Below are 21974 nucleotides of genomic sequence, written 5' to 3' on the forward strand. Positions count from 1 at the left end.
CGCTGTTTGGGCATTGATTTTATGAATGACCTCCGTGGTTCTGCGGCAACCAACAGTAGAAATCTCCTCCGAACGATCAGGGCTGGCCTTGTGGACCACCGCCTTAGATTCCTCGACATTGTACAGCGTGCGCAATACGTGAATGTTTACCACGCCTCACGCATCCCTCATGTGGCACAAGTGTTCCCGGTTCCGATTACCCTCGCGCGTTGTATGTTGGTGGCGATGGGAGCCTTTGTCTGTACTGGGATGTTATTTAAAGTTCAATATTACTCCCTTGCCCTCTGTGGGAGCGTGGTGGAGTGGGATTATTCTATGTGCCAGACAGAGTTACGGCACTTTTTGTTAGCTCCCAACTGAAAGTCTGGTGTCGCTGCCCGACAAGCCTGACCGGACTGCTTTTGCATGAATACGCGCCAGTCTCCATGTCAACCTCAGTGATGTTATCAGACATTCCATCCCCCTTCTATCACTGTCGGCACTTCTTTCTTGAATTAAGTTACATCCTGCACTCCTTACCCCTTCCACGTATACTCCAGACAAAGGCTGTACACGACACATTACACATGTATCGAACCCCCAACCCCATCGAACACAAGTTTCCCCAGATCATATGGCGTCGTGTGTGGAAAGCGGTGCATGCTGGTCATCTCGACACCAGCGTTCAGTCCACATGGTATATCACCGTCAATGGCAAACAGATCAACCAGTTTCGTTTGCACCGCATCCGCCTCGCTGACACACCCCTCTGTTTTCACTGTGGTGTGGAGGACACAGACGCTCATCGATTCTCATGTGGTCCGTCGTCTGACGTCTGTAAGCTCGCCCAGCGTATCTTGGCTTTCCTTACCCGGCAGACACCTGCTCAGATGACTTTCCTGACGCTTTTATTCCCGGACGTGATTCATTACCCCCGCAACAAAAACTAACGCTGTGAATGGGATACGCGGTCATACGGTCCTCCACCTTTTTAGCCCCGATGAGAAATCAGAACTAGGCTATTGGACGTACCTTAACGATCGACACTGTGCAATTGTTCGCAACCCCAGATACAAGCAGTTCAAATGGTTCAAATGGCTCTGAGCACTATGGGACTTAACATCTGAGGTCTTCAGTCACCTAGAACTTAGAACTACTTAAACCTAACTAACCTAAGGACATCACACACATCCATGCCCGAGGCAGGATTCGAACCTGCGACCGTAACGGTCGCGCGGTTCCAGACTGTACTGCCTAGATCGGCTCAGCCACACCGGCCGGCTACAAGCAGTACTTTCCAATTTTCTACGGAGCGCCTTTCATGACCCGCCTTCCAGTTGGAACTTCCAAGCCATGAGATGCTGATGCTTTTTTGCTGACATGATGTTCGGAACATACTACAAACGGAGTCTTCATTAAAATTTCAAGAAGACACGTTTGGATGTTCCGTCAATCGGAAGGCGCTAGCGACTCCTGGAATTCTGGTACATAGACTAAAATAATTAAAAAAACAATAAATAAGAAGAATAAAAAATTACAAATAAAAAACAAATAAATAAATAAAAGGAAATAAAAATATACACAGACAAAACGCAAAAAGAAACAAAAATGCAAAAAATAAACTAAAAAACAAAAGCCCTTACACAACTACTTTCATTTTCAACGCTACATTCTATGTTCTTGCCCCCTACTTTCTTTCTTTCCCCTGTAATAACAGGTTAGTTGTTTTGGGATAGGCGTAGATAGGCGCCAACGCCTGAAGAGTTGCATTATATTTTATTTTATTTATTTATTTTCTTTTTTTTAGGACACAAGTGGCAGTGGCAAGTAGAGATTTTTTTGTAGTTTCTCTTTCCTGTCCAGGGGCGAAAAAACAAAAAGTGCTTCAGACGACCGCCTGGGTAAAGTGGGAAAACCATGTTCGAGTCCTGGTCCGGCACAAATTTTTATGTATCACTAACAAATTGTGCAGATCATGTCTAATCATATTCGGAAATGTGAATACGTTTCTTCTAATTGTAAATGCCTCTCCTTGTTTTTCAGTACAACAGGTTCCTTACTGTGCCTTCAGCGTACAGTCTAATAATACAAACATAAATTCAATTAAGACACTAATCACGTACCGTTTTTCATATAGGAACAGATGCGTTCTTCGTCAGCTTATTGCTTACAGTGCATGGTGAAACACAGATTAGAATAAAGGTGAGAAAGATCTGAAGCTAATTCCAAGTATATAAAATTCTAAATTTTCCCTCGGCTACCTTAAAGTTATGATTGCCCTTCCGGCTCGCCTCTTTTCGAAATGCATACAATATGTGTGTGCATATGCACAGAACAAATGTGTGTGGTGAACTGGATCACTGGGGTATTTCATTGCCATACACAAAGAAGACCGAAGATATAACTGTTTAATGTCACGTCGAAAATTAGATGATTATAGATGGAATGCAGGCTCACAACGGACACTGACAGGGCAGGAAATCGCTGCAGTCTTTCTGAAGAGACATGCGCGCCGGATTAGCTTTCGATGGTTTGCTACAACAACCAGCGGGATGTAATGTAAGGTTTTTTGGTTCACTTGTCTCGTCGAGACTAATTCTGGGCTGGTTCCCATCGTTACGTCAAAGACCATACACTGAGCTAAATTTCGAAAACATATAGATCAAAGTTTACAAGCTTCGCAGACATATATAGCAAACGACTTTAATTTTTTAGGATAACAGACGAAGGTGGCCCTAGGTACGGTTTCGGCCCATAGAATTAAAATAACTTCCCCATGGTCGCTTGTGATGCATTGTTGGGCACTGTCACAGGTGGGACACCCACTGCAGAAGACAAATGTATCCATCGAGAACTGTTGAAGAAGCTGCGTCTTCCTAACATATGTGAACACCCCCTCCCCCCCCCCCTCTCTCTCTCTCTCTCTCTCTCTCTCTCTCTCTCTCTCTCTCTCTCTCACACACACACACACACACACACACACACACACACACACACACACACACACACACACACACACACAACATAGGCAAGGCGTGACCGAAAGTATCCAGTACTTATCCGAAATTGGACTAACTTTTGCCTTGGGTTTGTCTCGTGCTTCGTCCTTACTAAAACCTTCGAAAGTCACAGGCAAAGATGAGCTTCATTTTTCCTATACAACGGGTGTCTCTTCATAGTGGGGAGCAACAGTAAGAGAAATATTGGTTATAGTGCTCTTTCATATGGTCTACGTACGCTATCACTACGTTTCATGTGCTACATAACTTCGTTGTGTGTACATCACTCTTCTTGCAACATTCAAATGATTTTCAATAATATACAGTGACGTGACAAAGGTCACGGAATGGCGATATACACATGTACACATGGAAGTAGTATCGTGAACAAATGGCATAAAAGGGCAGTGCATTGGCGGACCTGTCATTTGTACTCAGGTGATTCATGTGAAAAGGTTTCCGACGATTTTATGGCTGCACGACGAGAATTAAAAGACTGTACCGAGTATCCATGTAGATGTAGATGGAATGGCAGTTGGAGATAGACGTATGGGACATTTCATTTCGGATTCAATATTCCAAGATCCACAGTGTCAAGAGTGTGCCGAGAATACCAAGTTGCAGCCATTACTCTCACCACTGACAACGCAATGCAGATGGCCTTCACTTAACGACCGAGAGCAGCGGCGTTTGCGTACAGTTGTCAGTCCTAACAGACAAGCAACACTGCGTCAATAACTGCAGAAATCACTGTGGGACGTGTGATGAATGTATCTGTTAGGACAGTGCGACGAAATTTGGCTTTAATGGGCTCTGGCAGCAGCCGACCGACGCGAGTGCTTTTGCTAACAGCACGACATCACCTGCAGCGCCTCTCCTGGGCTCATGACCATATCAGTTGGACCCTTGACTAGAAAACCGTGGCCTGGTCAGATGGGTCCTGATTTCAGTTGGTAAGAGCTGATGGTAGTGTTCGTGTGTGGCGCAGATCGTACGAAGCCATGGATCCAGCTTATTAACAAGGGACTCTTTCAAAGCTGGTAGTGGCTCCTAATGGTGTGGGCTGTGTTTACATGGAATGGACTGGGTGGTCCAACTGAGCCGATCATTGACTGGAAATGTTTATAATCGGCTAATTGGAGATCATTTTCTGCATTTCATGAACTTCATATTCCCAAACAACGATGGATGACAATGCGCCATTTTTCCAGACCAAAATAGTTCGCGATTGCTGTGAAGAAAATTCTGAACAGTTCGAGAGAATGATTAGCTACCCATATCGCCCGTCATGAATCCCATCGAGAGGTGAGTTTGTGCACAAAATACTGCATCAGCAACAATTTCACAATTATGGACGGCTATAGCGGCAGCATGGCTCAATATTTCTGCAGGGGACTTCCAACGACTTATTGAATCCATGCCATGCTACACTACGCCGCCTGAGTGGAGGTCCTACACGAGATTAGGAAGTTTCTCAGGACTTTTATCACCTGCAGTGTAGATAAGAAGTTAAACAAATTTCTAACTATTAACAAAACAATACTAAAATGTGATGAGCAACAGAAATGTAAAACCACCCTCACGATAAGCATACACAGAGTAATCTCGCAATTAAAAAACATTGTGTAGCGCGATGTGGAGATAGTTCCTACGCCATTCACCACTCAGTAATCAACCGAGGGCCCTGGCCGAAGTGCTCAGATAAAACGACAACGCCTCCAAATATAACAATCAAAACTATTGCGCGCCGTTGATTTTTTCCTCGAGAGCACGTTGGAATCAGCAACACATGCAGGGAGAAAACATATTTAGTAAGAGAACATTCCTATGGAGGCGTGAGTTATCTTAGAGATGATACAATGATACATGGGCACCAATAGTTGGATGTAAATCGGTGCTGTACTCAACGGGTAACGGAAAAGCCCTAAGGGAAAAGACGTGTGTATTGCTCCAGCAGGAGAGTTAGGGTGTAGTGTGCAAGGACCGAAATTTAAGAAAACTGAGCTGTAGATCCTTCTCTAATGACCTTATTCTCGAAGAAGCATAAAGCTTTAATCTACCGTGCTTCTTTCTTCTCACAGATTTCCCCGTATGCCTGATTACGTGTTTCACAAATTTGCAAATTTCGCTGAAATCTTTGACAAAAGACGTTATAATGTACAGCCTTTGATATGAAACCTGGCCGCCAGCCGGATGCCGCAGAGACTAAATGGATGAAATGGCTCTGAGCACTATGGGACTTAACTTCTGAGGTCATCACTCCCCTAGAACTTAGAACTACTTAAACCTAACTATGCTAAGGACATCACATACATCCATGCCCGAGGCAGGATTCGAACCTGCGACCCTAGCTGTCGCGCGGTTCCAGACTGTAGCGCCTAGAACCGCTAGGTCACTCCGGCCGGCGCAGAGACTAATCCGAGTAGTTTACTTAAGGTGTCAATAAAACTGGCCAACCCTCATAATTCAGGAAGTGGTGTCTTCCACTTGACGCGTTGTAATGTTGTGTCTGTTCCAGGTTTAGTGGCAAACGTTGCGCAACGTACACGCAAAATAGAGTGTTTGAGGACACTGTTAAAAGTATCGGTCTGGTGGAAACCAAAACGTGATGTGCTTCATTTTCTAACCTATCAGTAATACCAAAACTTTTCAGAATCGTTTCCGTGAAAGAGCTCATGACTGAGAACATTTTACACTGGAGTGTTCCCTCGCGATTCATCTGCCACCGAACACCGTTCCCCTAACGTCGGGCTGCGTCCACTCAATTGATCGGAACGCGGCGCACATTGAGCTCGTTTTTGCTCTCGCACTGGCAAATATAAAATTGTCTACTATTGTAGTTTGATTTTCCGTGCGAAATAACTTCTATAAGCCTAGTTAACAAGGTGCAGTTACACAAGACACGTTGGTTGCTACGAGTGTATTTATCAATTGTCATTTTTTTATTTGAAGTTCTGTAAGGAGCAGTCAGGTGAAAACGAGATAGATAAAAAAAAACAAGTACACTGTTCATTGTTTCAAAATAATCGCCGTAACTGTTAATATATTTGTCCCACTGTGAGACAAGATGAGTATCCACTGACTTATCTCAGAACAGGACATGACGGAACAAGCTAGAAGAACTGGATTTCAAATCAGCAATGATTGCATACTGCCCTATATGTTGGAATGGAAGCATCTGAGATATATAATGACATCAGAAAACTTAAATCGAACCAGGTTTCACACTTCTACAGGAGTATCTGTGAATCGATCCGAAATGACACAGCAATGCGACAACTCATTACAAGGGGATAATTTTTCGCTAACGGTGTTTGAGGATGAGAATCTTAAATCGCACCGATTCACATCAGGTACCGATAAATACTGAGATCACGGAACTCCAGTACTCACATACATTAGTATTTTTACAGAATAGACAGCGCTACAATAGGCAGCAACGATACTTGCTTCTGAGAACGTGAAGAAAATTTGGAACCAACCTCCGTCCTGGTACCCCTATGTCAGTTATCAGTACTAATGGTAAAGGCACCAGGTTCAAAAATGGCTCTGAGCACTATGGGACTTAACATCTGTGGTCATCAGTCCCCTAGAACTTAGAACTACTTAAACCTAACTAAACTAAGGACATCGCACACATCCATGCCCCAGGCAGGATTCGAACCTGCGACCGTAGCGGTCACGCGGTTCCAGACTGAAGCGCCTAGAACCGCACGGCCACACCGGCCGGCAAGGCACCAGGCATTTGAGCAAAGCCGGCCGGAGTGGCCGTGCGGTTCTAGGCGCTACAGTCTGGAACCGCGTGACCGCTACGGTCGCAGGTTCGAATCCTGCCTCGGGCATGGATGTGTGTGATGTCCTTAGGTTAGTTAGCTTTAAATGGTTCTAAGTTCTAGGGGACTGATGACCACAGCAGTTAAGTCCCATAGTGCTCAGAACCATTTGAACCATTTGAGCAAAGTACGCTGCATTGTCGCTTCGAGAGAGTTGTTGATACTTACGTAAACGCTAAGAGTGAGACAATAGCAGACGGCTCCTAAGGAAAGGTAAGTCTTAAAATTCATCTACCTTTATGCGTCCACAAAACTAAAACGTGATTCAGCTCTGAATCTGCTAAAGCAAAGTAGTCAGTGGAAAGAGGACCATAATGCAACATAAAGTAATTCTGTTCGTTTCTGTGTTTTACATGTGACAAGCTTCCTGTGCTTTCATGAAATACAGAGTTGTAATCATTTACACCTATAAATAAACAGTAAGGTGCACAGTGGAGGCTGCGTTGTACCACTACTAGTCATTTCCTTTCCTGTTCCATTTTCCCAGAATTCTCCCAACAAGCAGAAGTCGAACATTTGACCTCCCTACTACTCGTTCCATTTGATATCGCTATGCAAGTTTACAACTTGGTATTCGAGCTCCGGTACTGTGTCAAGCAGTACACTACTAATACTGTATTAGAACATTACGGAATTGTTTTTCCCACTCATTTGGATTAACTTACATTTTTCTCCGTCTGGAGCAAGCTATCATACATCACACCAACTAGAGATTCTGTCTAGTAAGTCATCTTGCATTCTTGCCTTCACCGTCCTTACGCGAAATGGACGTTGGTGCCAGTCGAATCTATCTTCCGTCAGCTGCAAATCCCAGCTCTCTAAATTTTCTCAATAACATTTCGGGAAAAGGACGTCATCTTCCCTCCAGGGATTCTCGTTTGAGTGCACGAAGCATCTTCGTAACATTCGCGTATTTATCAAACCTACCGGTAACAAATCTAGCAGCGCTCCTCTGAACTGCTTCAATGTCTTTATTTAATCCAAACTGGTGAAGATCCCCAACACACAAGCAGTACTCAAGAATGGGTCGCATTAGAGTTCTATACGATCCCCTTCACAGACGAACCACACTTTCCCAGAATTATCCCAACAAACAAAAGTCGGCCATTCTATCTCCGTACTACTCGTTCCGTTTTTATCGCTATGCAACTTTACGCCAAGGTATTCAATCTTGACTGTGTCAAGCAACACTCCACTAATACTGTCTTCGAACATTACAGAATTGTTTTTCACACTCATCTGGATTAACTTACATTTTTCTTAGTCTGGAGCAAGCTGTCATTCATCACACCAACTAGAAATTCTGTATAAGTGATTCTGTACCCTCCTACAGTCACTCAACGTCGATACTTTCCCGTATACTACAGAACTGTGAGAAGACAGTAACACATTGCTGCTCACCCTATCCGTCAAATCGTTTATGTACGAGATATTGTATATTGTATATTGAGATCAAAAGCGACCCTATCACACGTGCATGGGTTCTATTTCTTAATAAACCTTGGAGCCACTCACATATCTGGGAACTTATTCCATATGCTCGGACCTTCCTTAATAGTTTGTAGTGGGGCTTCGTGTAAAATGATATTCGAAAATCTAGGAATGTGGAATCTGCCTGTTGCCCTTCATCCACGGTTCGCAGGATACGGTGAGGGACAAGGAAAACCTGAGTTTCGCAAGAGCGATGCTTTCTAAATCCGTGCTGACTTTTGGACACAAACTTTTCTGTCTCAAGAATGTTTATAATACTCGAAGTCAGAATATGCTCAAGGATTTCGCAGAAAACCAATGTTAAGGAAATTTTTCTGTAATCTGCGGGTCTGTTCTTGTACCCTTCTTATGTTCAGGAGCTACCTGCACTTTTTTGCAGTGGCTTGGGATTTTGCATTCTGCGAGAGATTCGAGTTAAATGCAAGATAAGTAAGGAGGAAATGCCGTACAGTACTCCCTGTGAAACCGAACTGGGATTCCATCCGGACCTGGCGACTTATTTGTTTTCAACTCCTTCAGTTGTTGTTCTACGCCAGGGATGTCTGTTACATTGTTCTCCACACGGGAGTCTATGAGACGGTGAACCGACGGTATGTATGTGCGGACGATCCTCCAGCATTAATAGTTTCTTAAACGGGAAATTTAAAGCTTCAGCTTTTCTGTTGATGTCTTCTATTGCGATACCAGACTGGTCGACGAATAGGATCAACAGCTTATTTCCTCTTTCCAGCATAAATACTCTCCCAGCTTTCTCGAAGGATTTATTAACTTCAGTAACCATCATCGCTATGGTGACATCATGATCACCAATCCCTGTCTCTATACAGACTGCCAATAACGTCAGGCCTGTTTGCAGCTACATGGTGCAAAATATTTCCGTTGAGTGTCAGTTATTGAACTACCTGCTGAATACAGTTTTCGAAACTCATATTGACAGCTACTTCGAAGACTGTGTGTCCTAACCACCCGCAATAAATCCACAGACAGCCCAGTTTATAATCGGCAGGTTAAAGTCGTCTCCCACTAATATTGCATGATACGTGTACTTCCGCGCTACTGAGCATAGACCTTCTTTGAATGATACTACGACTATTACGGCCGAATCAGGTGGTGGGTGGAAACATCCGATGATTAACTTGAGTTCAACTAGGCCATTAACTGTGTCCGGATAACTCATATTCACACTTAGTTTCAACGTCGATTGACAAGGTATTTTAATCGACTGCAATGAACGCTCCATCTCCTATGGCACCTAATGTGTCTTTTCGATATACGTTCCATGCCTTGTTAAAAATTTCGGACCTTTCTGCTTACGGTTTCATCTACCTCTCGAGCCAGAGAATAATTTGAGCACAACTTTCCTGGAGGACTGTAAATTCAGCAACTATGATACGAATGCTTCGGCAACTCACTGTTAAAATTTTTGCAGTCAAAGTATCTTCTGTTTGTACGCCACCTGATTTTGTTGTATGCATATCGACTGTCGATCTTTCATCAGAGGAGTTTATACTATTGCCATGCCTTAAAATACCCCATATATGACGAAAATTTATCATAATGTAACATATCCTCTTCCTCCAGAAAAGTTCTTTACGCACGATACCCCGACTGTCAAAAAAACAAATCAGCACTGTTTTTATCGTTGATTTGCTCATTCGAGTCTTTTCCGGTAGAGGAGATGTCTCAGTGTCCCACTCCTCACTTTGTCGCTTTGTCTCAGGATCAAACTAAAAAATACAGTATTCATCACCTGTGAGCACACGACTCAACCATTCGAGGTCATTGGCAATCCTCTCAGGTAGATCAACTCACGCGTTTGTTCCATTGTCCTCCTCAAGAAGATCAACGCACACGTTTCTTCAATTGTCTTTCTGCTAAGGTGTGACGTTTTTCAGAACCATTTTGCCACAACCTTTCGCATGTGCGAAAATTCGGTCGAAATTTGATGTACGGTGAAAGTGTTTAACAGGTCACCTATAATCCTTACTGTTAAACGTCGGTCTGATCTCACAAGAGCACGCATACGTTCGACGTTTTCGTCGATGTTTGAAGTTGACTGTCTCCTTGGGCAATGTTCATCTTTAAGTTGTTCTCGGTCTTCCAAAACCGATTTGTGCCAGAGAAAAACTTGTGGTTTTGATACGAAATATTCCACATAGGCCTGTTTCAACTTTTCAGGGGTCATATTCGCGCATTCCCTATCTACGTATGTATTAAACTGGGGACCTACAAAAGACGGAGGAACGTCGTCCCGCCGTAGCCCTCAGTGGTTCACAACTCCACAACAGGCCACATCCCCCCACCCTCCCCCCGGGAACGTCTTATACCAGACGTTTTGCATGGTAGAATAATTATGGTGCACCCATACGTGGAAACGGTGTTTGCGCAGCAATCGCCGACACAGTGTAACTGAGGCGGAATAAGGGGAACCAGCCCGCATTCGCCGAAGTAGATGGAAAACCGCCTTAAAAACCATCCACAGGCTGGCCGGCACACCGGACCTCGACACTAATCCACCGGGCTGCTTCGTGCCGGGGACGGCACGCCTTCCAGCTCGGGAAGCAGCGCGTTAGACCGCGCGGCTATCTGGGCGTGTGGATTCCCTAAGTTAAACATAAAAATTGCTAGCATAACGTTGCTCTAAATTCTGATGTTCCATTTTCGTAACATATAACAAGAACACAACTTCACTGATGAATTTCTCAAAAATCACGCGATGACTGTACGGAGCTGAAACTCGGAATGAGCATCTGGATGGGATGAACACACCGGTCTACACAAGTAGAACAACATAGTGTTGCCAGATCGCTTGCAGTGTTGTTAGTCTCATTACTATTCCCACACACCTCGTGGCTCCGTACTGCCGCCTAATGAACAAAATAAGAAATTTCGGATTATCAGACCAGCTGCTTGATTGAATTGCAGAGTTTCTGGCAAACAGAACCCAACATGTCATTCTCAACGTAGAGAAATCTTCAAACGTTACTGTATCATCGAGTGTACCCCAACAGAGAATTATTCAAATGGTTCAAATGGCTCTAAGTACTATGGGACTTAACATCTGAGGTCATCAGTCTCCTAGACTTAGAACTACTTAAACCTAACTAAGCTAAGGACATGACACAAATCCATGCACGAGGCAGGATTCGAACCTGCGACCGTAGTAGCAGCGCGGCTCCGGACTGAAGCGCCTAGAACCGCTCAGCCACAGCGGTCGGCAAAAGAGTTACAGGACCATTACTTTTAACAGTACTTATTAAATACCAAGTTCCATGAGGCTCTTCGTGTTGTTGTACACTGAGAAGTCGCAATGGTAGGAAAGTGTACCGAAATACAAGAAGACCCACAGCGCATCGAAGCTTGGTGCAGAGACTGGCAGTGGACCCTCGACGTAAATAAATGTAACGTATTTCGCATAAATAAACAGAAAGACCCATTACTGTAGATATTACGATTCCAGAAAAATCACTGGAAGCAGTCACATCCATAAAATGTCTAGGAGTATGCGTACGGAGCGATTTAAAGTGGAATGACCACATCAAACTAACCGCAGACAAGGAAGATGGCACACCGAGAGTCATTGTGAGAATGTGTAGTCTGCCCACAGAAGAGGTAGCTAACAAAACCCTCTTTACACCAATTTTTGAATACTGCTCGTCAGTCTGGGATCCTTACCAAGTAGGATTGATAAAGGGTACAAAGAAGATTCACAGAAGAGCAGCGAGTTTCGTTACAGATTTATTTAGAAAGCACGGTAGCGCCACGGAGATGCTCAGCGAACTCCAGTGGTAGACGCTCCGAGAGAGGAGTTCTGCATCGTGGAGTAGGTTACAGGTATAAGGCTGAGAGGGTACGTTCCTAGAAGAGTTAATCAGTATATTGCTGTCACCTAGGTGTATCTCTCAAGAAGATTAAATAAGAAGGTTAGATTACAGAGATGAGAGCTCACACGAAGGCTTACCAGCAACCGTTCTTCCCGTGAACCATTCACTACTGGAATACTGATACAGTGAAGTGACAGTGATACAAAAAGTAACTTCCGCCACATACCGTAAGGTGACTTGCGGACTTCAGATGGAGATGTGAATGGATGGGGTAATCTGTTTCCTATCTTTGTTGGCAAAAACTCACGCATTATACATCACCAATAAAGTGCCTCGGCCTAAGCAATTTCGAGGTAGTGAGAACATCACTCGGACATAGTTCATCAAAGTCATTCACCTTAACGTTGATCTACAGTTCCAACACACAACATGCCGCTTTTGCACAGCACCAGCAATTTCACTGCACTATACGGATAATGAGTGCTAGATAGGGTTCCACAAGTTGTGAATACACTAACATCAATTCTGAAAGTGCTTCACTAAACTTACCCAGTTACACTTAACACAGTTCTGTATATACTGATTTACTAGCGGCAAGGGAATATTATTTGCTGACCATTACTGAAGTTGTAGGTCCCAATAACTATATCGAGTTCAATTTGTGAATACTGCAATCTTACTATCGTTGATTCAGTCTTACGCGGTTGAGCACACATTTCTGTCTGTCTAAACATATTAAGAAAATATGTGAGAGTTCGTGCTGTTGTTGGTCTGACAGTATCGTAAGAGTGCGTGAATATTTCTCCCGTATTCAATCACTTCCTATTCACTAGATTTTATTACAGCGAATTACTCTAAAATAATTCACACGTTTGCCGGCCGGTGTGGCCGTGCGGTTCTAGGCGCTTCAGTTTGGAACCGCGTTACCGCTACGGTCGCAGGTTCGAATCCTGCCTCGGGCATGGATGTGTGTGGTGTCATTAGGTTAGTTAGGTTTAAGTAGTTCTAAGTTCTAGGGTACTAATGACCTCAGATGTTAAGTCCCATAGTGCTCAGAGCCATTTGAACCAATTCACACGTTTCCGACTATTAACATTACATTAAAAACACGCTTTTCACTTAATAGCGGCGCCTGTGTTTGTGCACCGCGGTCGTCCGCCCCCACGACAGACGCACAGACTCACTCAGACCAAGACTGCTAGCGCACAGTCGGCGATAAAGCCAAAACGCGGTTACCCTTCTACTTTATGTACCTTGCGTGGTGACAGTGTCGTGCAGCACGAAACAGTGTAGGCGCGTAATTTCAAATGTTCAAAGATAAGACTATGTCGGAACGGTGGTACGCTTACACCCTCTGCAAGGCTACAGTAACTTTATCATGTGATGATTATTATGAGGATATGAATGCAACATATCCTGTGCTATTAAGTTTATCGTTGACGCAAACAATGCACTTCAGGAAGTACAGCAAACAAAGAGACTAATCGCGCCACTTCTGTGTGAGCCACAGCCTGGTTAGGACATAAATGTAGCTTATCTCTACTCGAAATAATTTCAGAATGCAATCGTGGCACACAGTAATAGTCCTGATGCATATTTATATATGTGGCGAGCAAAGTGAAGTTGCACTCTTCATTAATAAGTAGTGCGTCAGTTAATTTGTACTTTATCAACATGATCTACTCATTGTCCGATCCCAAAGTCGATTACCAAACAGTATAAAGAGGAAACCAACTACCGTCACCGCAGAAGGTGTAAGAGCAGGTGGTACGCTTACAAATGGCAACAGTTGCTCCAGATTGTTGATTCAACGCAGTCTTCGGATGAGTCTGCGAAATTAACATAGCAATACGCTGCGTGAAACAGCGGCACTTCGTGTAGAACTAAATGCAACATTGTTTAGGAATGATTACAAAAGAAGCTGTGAACTCTGTTAACAAGCTGTAATTCATCGATGACATTTCTAAATTACGTATAAACGTGAATTCTATTTTTTTTTTTTTTTTTGTTATGGTTTTAGGGCGCAAAACTGCTACGGTCATTAGCGCCCGTTCTGTGACTTAGGAAACGGTAAAAAAAACGAAACTGGAAACCAGCAGCAATGGGAACGAAACTTAAAAAATTGTAGAAACTAAAAACAGAAGGAAAGCTTAAAAAACCACTATAAACGGGGGGTTGGTTGTCCCAAAAAAGAGCTTCAAATGACTGACGTCATCTCACTGGCACTAATAAACTCGAGAACGCGATCGGCTGAGCGCGTGTCATCTGGTAAAATGGAAGATATATCAGGCGACAGCTGTAGACGGGCGCTTAACGGAGTAAAATAGGGGCACTCAAGTAAAAGGTGTCTTACCGTCCACAGCTGAGAGCAGCGGGGACAGAGTGGGAGTGGATCGCCACTTAAAAGATGTCGATGGCTAAAAAGACAGTGCCCTATCCGGAGTCTAGTTAAAATTACCTCCTCCCGACGACGCGTTCGGGAGGAAGAGGTCCAAGAACAGGGAAGAGCTTTCACGTCCCGCAATTTATTATTGGGGAATGTCGACCAATGTGCGTGCCATAAAAGAGAAACACGACGACATAAAACACCCCGTAGATCGGCGAAGGGAATCATGCGAATAGTGGCCGCTATATCAGCCGCCTCATTTCCACAGATACCAACGTGTCCTGGGATCCAGAGGAACGCCACAGAGACGCCCCCCAAGTGAATTCTAATGAATGGTAACTACGGTGCACATTATTATAATAGCCGATGCAACGAAAAACTGAAGGATATTGTTTACCAAGGAGGACAGCTGAATATTTCAGCTAATCCAGAACAGACGTTTAAATTAGCTGGTTCCACAAATTTTGAAACAGGAGCCAGTAGCATTTGTGAGTTAGGTTCAATGACAGCAGTTAGTCAGAAAATGAAAACGAACATTGCTACTGCCCGCACAAACCAAACAAACACTCGGCGCGGTGGGTGATGGGAGCGATAGGAAATGAGAAATAACATCAGCCGCCTCGCCGAGTGTCAACATGGTTTGCGCGTACAGTACCAACCAGTTAAATGTTCGAAATACTGCCAGAAATTAAAAACTACTGTCAGGAAATGAGTCAAGACATTAAATGGAGACATCAAGGAATTGAAAAAAAAAAAAAATGCAAGACTGTTACAGTAAACTGTGGATTGGAACTGGTAGTGTCTGATTGTAAATCACCAACAAATTTAATCGAAAGCACGATGATGCACGTTAGTAGCACCAATGCACTCTGGTGGCCGTTCTACCTGTCACAGTGAACTGAAACTCTTAGTCATTTACATACCAGTCGATGGTGTGCACATGTACGAAGTTACATTGACAGCCGGCCATGTCTTCTGTGAGCTTCACTTTTTCTGTCAGGAAGTGTAGTTATATGATGAAATATCTATGAACGAGAATCTCACTCTTCAAAATTAGTCTCTAGCAGTTCTACGTCCTCCAGCTACTCCTGTACCCAACCAGGCAGGCAGAAACGCATACAGTGCGTTTGTACTGAAATTAATGTTATAGTAGAGATCATAAACATCCCAAACTGCACTGTCACGAGTTTAATAGACACGATAAAGTTCAAGATAGTACAAACTGATACGTACAGTGCACTTCACATGCGAATGTGTTTGATGTAGTTAGTATTCAAGAGCCAGCAGATAGAAATATTATGCTACAATGAACACAAACTATAATTTAAAAAGTGTTGCCATAAAGAGTTACGTAAAAGATCATAACGTTTTCTTACTATGACCGCTTCTAACATACAGCACTCGGAAGGCTACCCTGGCACGACGTGTTGGCAGGCAAGCGCTGGTAGCCTTTCGGAATTGTCCTCGTATGCTAACGTGTCTTTACACTCCCTCCCGCACTACAGGCAGAAGCAAGTTAAGCAAAGCCTCTGAACGTTGCTCCTCTCGTGTCTGCTTACCAACTGCCAAGGGCGTCGGCACACGCATGCTTATTCTGTGGACCTCACGTGTTGCTCTTCCCCACACTGCACGAGGTCTGGCTGTATAATAGCAGAGTGTACCTCAGTTCTGCGATTCCTTTCAGGATTCAAAACAATGTTAGGGAGGTGTGGTAACAATACAATACTCTAAAGAACACAGGACTTAAGCAACAAGATATCGCCTGACGCTGCTTATGGACCCAGTAAATATGCTAGTGCAGTACAAAGACTTATCTCATGTATGCCAAACAGCGGATTGTGTATGAAACTGCCAACTTCTCCAAACGATTTACAACAGTGGAGGTCACTGCAGGTCCGATGTCAACAACCCACAACTTGTTTTCTATGATTATTGGACGAAAACGCAGGTCTGCAGGGTACTAAAATGGCTATCCACGCAACGTTTCGAGTTTGGCACATAGCTGTATTTTGACCATTTCAATGTATACGGTAGTCACCTTTTAAGTTTTTACAGAAGATATCTTTGTAGCGCTGCTGAAGTTTAACGACACAGCAATACCAAAATTAAAATTTGTAGTTTTCTTAAACAAAAAATGGCAGTTCATAAATTGGCCGAATAGTTTGTTTATAGTGAGCGTGTTGTAAAAAACTGTAAAATTCACTTGAAAGTTGCCGTTGATGACTTTTTACGATTTTCGCAAAGGCCAAATTCAATAAAAATGCAGCGAATCGCTTTGTTCAACTTTTGATAGCCAATCACCTTCAGAAAAATCTGTTTACTACTGGATAGCAGAACTTCGTGGTGGCTGTGCATCCGTCAGCGATAAATTTCGTGAAGGTCGACTCTTCAGGGCCACATAGTGTATGAGAGGGAGAATCGCGCGTGCATCAACGCGCTCTTGGTTTAAGGGCTCTTCTATTCGACTGTCATGATTTATTTAAAACCCCACGTCTGCACTTCGTCCCACCACCGTAAAGCTTATATTTTTCTTGTTGATGTTTATTTCTTCAGAAAGAAAAAGCGTGGGTCTTTGACACAGGATTCTTGGGCTGTGATTGGGCCGGCACCTGTTTTTGTAAAATCTCCGTAAAGATTATATTTTTCTTGTTAATGTTTATTTCTTCAGAAAGAAAAAGCGTGGGTCTCTGACACTGGATTCGTGGGCTGAGATTAGGCCGGCACCTGTTTTTGTAAAATTTGTAATTTGTACTTGTGCTCTGAAATGTTCTGATTTGGATCTTCCTTACTTGTAATATTTCTTGACCTTTCGTGGTTCCTGTGTGGTCACGTGGGTCTTATTTCAACTTGTAAGTTTTATATGCGTGTACATTGAGTATTTTCCAGATTGTAAAGCTTTAAATAAGCTTCTACTATCTTCAAACTATACAGTATAAAAATAATGAAATTGTAAGGTAGTTCCCCACAACGTCCACGTTGGCTACGAAAAGGGCGGTAAAGCAAGGGCATGCTTCAGGGCAATAAAGTATTGATAATAACAGCACCACATGAAACGCCCAAAATAGCTGCAAGGGTTCGCGTTACTCTCAGATCGATGCCAATTTCGCTGGCAAGTAAACGCTAGGTTGCCTCATAGGATTTTCCAGCCCGGTCGCCGGCCAGTGTGGCCGTGCGGTTCTAGGCGCTACAGTCTGGAACCGCGTAACCGCTACGGTCGCAGGTTCGAATCCTGCCTCGGGCATGGATGTGTGTGATGTCGTTAGGTTAGTTAGGTTTAAGTAGTTCTAAGTTCTAGGGGACTGATGACCACAGATGTTAAGTCCCATAGTGCTCAGAGCCATTTGAACCAGCCCGGTCTGATACAACGCGGGGGGGGGGGGGGGGGGGGGGGGGGAATGTTGAATTATGAAACCCATATCCTAGCTGCGAGTCAAATGTGGCTGTGCCGCTCAAGTCTCCATGCATTCCGTGGACTGGAGGAACTAGTCGTGACCAGGGGATGTTGTCGAAACAGGAGTAAAATGTTCAAATGTGTGTGAAATCTTATGGGACTTAACTGCTAAGGTCATCAGTCCTAAGCTCACACACTACTTAAGCTAAATTATCCTAAGGACAAACACACACACCCGTGCCCGAGGAAGGACTCGATCCTCCGATCCTCCGCCGGGACCAGCCGCACAGTTCATGACTGCAGGGCCGAGACCGCTCGGCTAATCCCGCGCGGCAAACAGGTGTAGCGAAGGCACGTGCACAGTGTCTTCGGTCTGATAACAAGGGTTGTTACTCGTCAAGATCATGTTCCACGATACCACCTTCAAGTTAAATGTGTATTCTAAAATGCTGTAATAAATGCATCAATCAGTCCGGAAGTAAAATAAATAAATAAAGCCTTCGAAAATGATAAATGACAGATACTTCCACAGTATCAAGTCTGATACCAGCAATGAAGAGCTGCCAAGAGGTTTGCGACATGCTTCACAATTTCAGTTTCCTCGAAGTATGTTCCAAATGTTCATCTACTATATTTATGACCTTTCAGACAGCATTAATACTAATTTCAGACTTTTCGTATATATTGTTATCTGTAATTAAGTATTCACTGAGTAAGCTGGACAGATATTCATTCAGGTCCTGATAATATTTCACAGTGATACATAGATTGACAACTTGCTTTTAAATGTTCATACATGTAACACTGTACACTTCATTAAACGATAAAACGTCGTATCCTGTGGCTACAATACTCAAGAGTCACAAATGGAGTTAGTCCATTCATACAAATACGTAGGTATAATAATACTCGTATGTAAGAACATGAAATGGAACAGTCGCATTAGCACAGTCGTAGATACAATTCTAGTGGAATGAGGTCAGCCTACAAAGGAGATTACTCACACGACACTAGTGATAGTGAACCACGTTGTATAAAATTTTTCAAATTTTGGACCGGTACTGAATAGGACTAAAATGGGATGCTCAGAGTGCACAGAGAAGGGCAGCTCAATGCTCACATGTTTGTTTGACCCATCGGAGCTCATTATGGAGATGCTGAAAAAACTGAAGTAGCAGACACTTGAAGAAAAACGCAAAATATGCCGAGTAAGCTTACTGACAGTGCTTCAGGAACACGATGAATCTAGGAATATACGGCAACCCCCTGCATATCACTCCAGTAGAGATCGCGCTCACAGGCGTTTAAACAGTCATCCTTTCCGCGCTCCAGACGTGAATGGAGCGGGAAGAAACGCTGAGACGTGGTACAAGGAGAAATATCCCCTGCCATGCACTTCACGGTGGTTTGCAGAATACGGATGCAGATGTAGAAAATCAATTGTAATTCCAAAAAACATGGATTATTTACGCAACACGATTGAAGAGTATCGTCTTGAGACATAGGCATCCTTAGCCATATTGAAGACTGCAGTATTGTATATTCCATTTGTCCCTGTCGGCAGCTCGTGCTCTGGTGGCTAACGTTGACGCCTCTGCGGCCCGGGTTCCGTTCTCGGCCGGGTCGGGGATTTTCTCTGCCCGGAGACTTGGTGTTTGTGTTGTCCTCATCATTTCATCATCATTCGGGAAAGGGCGAGACTGGACAGTGTACAGATTGGGAATTTGTAAGGGGCGCTGATAACCACGCTGTTGAGCGCCGCGCAAAACCAAATGTCATCATCACCCATTTGTTCATGATGGATTCCTGATATTTTAACCGAAACTCAAATACAGGTTCGTGTCAATCGGTGTAAGGAATGGTTCAAAAAATCCGTACACAATTTCGTAAGAAGAGATGAAACATGGGTATATTCATAAGAGCCAGAAACTTAAGAGTTTCGACAAAAATATAAAAACACAGCGAGAAATGCATGTTTCAACATAAAATGCATGTGCTAGCCAAACCTTCTGGTTGTGCTGTTGTATTTTACCACGGAAGGAACCCGTTAAATGTCCGCAATACGCTGTAAGTGACATTCGTGGTCATAACAGTGTTATTTTTAGTTGTGAGTGCATTTCGACGGAGCTAAATGAATTCATAACATAGCAAATTGTTGGTGCACTTGTGGTGGGTGCTTTCCAAACGAAAGCAGCCAAAATATTTGATATTTAAAGGGCATCGGTTCGGAGATTTATATCGCATAACAGGGAAAGTGGAGAAACATCCCCCACTACGTCACAGCGCGGACGGAAGTGTGTGTTAAGCGACCGGTCACTGAAGAGAATTGTGATGAAAAGCAACAGGACGACAGTTGCAAAAGCCACCGTAGACCCGAATGTCAAACTCGCGAACCCTGTCAGCACCAAAACAACACGAAGTGAGTTCCAGAGTCAGGGAACTGGAGGGCAAGCTGGAATTCCAGAACCATTCATCAGTGATGCAAGTGCCCGTAACAGGAAAATGTCGTGCCCAAGTCATCAAACCTGGACTTTGGAACAATGGAATAATGTCATTTGATCGGATGAGTCTTCTTGCACACCGTTTCCAACTTCTGGGCGAGTTTATACCACAAGAGTGAAACATGGCGGGGGTTCAGTGATGACTTGAGCAGCCATTTCGTGGTATTCCATGTGCCCCATGTTTAATATGCATGGTCACATTGCTGCGAAGGATTATGTGACCATTTTGGCTGATCAGGTCAATCCAATGGTACAATCTTTATCTTCCAATTGTTGTTCTGTGTTCCAAGAGAACAGGGCCCCTGTTCACACAGCTCATATCGTCGAGGTCTGTTTTTCAGAGCAAGAGAATGAACTATAGCATCTTCCCTGGCCACCACAGACACCAGATCTCAATATTACTGAGTCTCGGTGGTGCGTGATCACTATCCACATCCATCATCATTACCGGGTCTTGCCGCAGTTTCGCAGGAAGAATGATGTAAGAATTATTTGAAAATTACACAAGACTTGTATCCATTCTGAGATCACTAGAAGCTCTTTTGAACGTCAACGGTTTTTCTACATCGTAGTAGGCATGGCAATTGTTGGTTTGTGGTGTTTCCACAATCTTGTCCACCCTCTGTAATTACCAATTAACTGTTTCATTGTCCCAAGAGGCAATGAAACAAGTGGTTCGCTCGCAAAGCACAAAATGGTACATTGTTTCTTTGGTTACACTGCATACGTGGTATGCATTACTTTACAAGATCGAACAATAGTTAATATCGAATGGTATACTATTTGTTTCGTACAAGTCATCGGTGGGATTAGGGAATATCCGAAAACATTGTATCATTCTTCAGCTCTCACACAGCACGCCGAGCAGCTGATTGTCTAACCAAGAAAAGCGTAGAGTTAAAGTCTCTGTGCCTATTTTCACCTGTTTTATTGCATAACGACTTAGTTTTGTTCCATTATGTGAAACAAAATATGCGTCGGTAGATAATTTATCACAGCTAAAAGCTGTAGACCTTTTCTAAATCATGTTTTGTGGTACCAACATATGATTGGAATTTTTTTCCACAACAGGTTCGCACGCACTGCAAACAATAAGACGATTTGTATCAAAGAATCTTTCCTTCATTGTTTTCGTAAAAAAATCTTAAAAGTCAGCCTATTTTTATGACAGAAATCGGCTGTTGTATGTGCATAGACGAGTTTTAAAAATTTTATTTGCAAGTGACAGTACTTGTTTCAGACGTTCAGTTAACACCAGAAAAGAAATTATGTTTTGCAAGTAAGAAAGACGAAAGGACTTTTTCATGTGAAGCAAAAGGCTTTAATGGTCTTGTGAACAGACGAATCCAGTTAAATAACAGTAATCAACTCAGTAAAACCACCAAGAAAGGCTACTCATTCGGCATCTGATAGTGTACTGCTATCGTTGAAGTGATTTCGCCCAGACGCCGGAATTTGTCAGTTTTTTTTATGGTAGCCTTCTCTTATCAGTGATGTGGAGATATGTGAGGAACGGCATTCCACGTTAAAATATGTGTGCCCTTTCGGAACACCCCTCATGAGGGACTCC

General features: G+C 43.4%; 1 protein-coding gene across 3 annotated transcripts in view; it reads right to left on the reverse strand.

Annotated features, from left to right (window-relative positions):
• LOC126470386 (carbohydrate sulfotransferase 5-like) overlaps window positions 1–16061 on the reverse strand; it is a 329795-nt gene extending 313734 nt beyond the window's left edge. For 2 of the 3 annotated variants that reach the window (XM_050098219.1, XM_050098220.1), the window contains exon 1: window positions 15889–16061. Coding sequence is in view for 1 of the 3 variants with exons in the window: in XM_050098218.1 (XP_049954175.1) it covers window positions 15436–15482 (47 nt within the window). In the remaining 2 variants the exon portion in view is untranslated. Of the gene's footprint in view, window positions 1–15435; window positions 15485–15888 lie in introns of those variants that run through there. The other variant, XM_050098218.1, reaches the window with a different exon arrangement.
• Window positions 16062–21974: the final 5913 nt, after the last annotated feature.

Source organism: Schistocerca serialis, chromosome 3 (genome assembly GCF_023864345.2).
Source record: "Schistocerca serialis cubense isolate TAMUIC-IGC-003099 chromosome 3, iqSchSeri2.2, whole genome shotgun sequence".
In the NCBI taxonomy this organism is placed as follows: Eukaryota; Metazoa; Arthropoda; class Insecta; order Orthoptera; family Acrididae; genus Schistocerca; species Schistocerca serialis.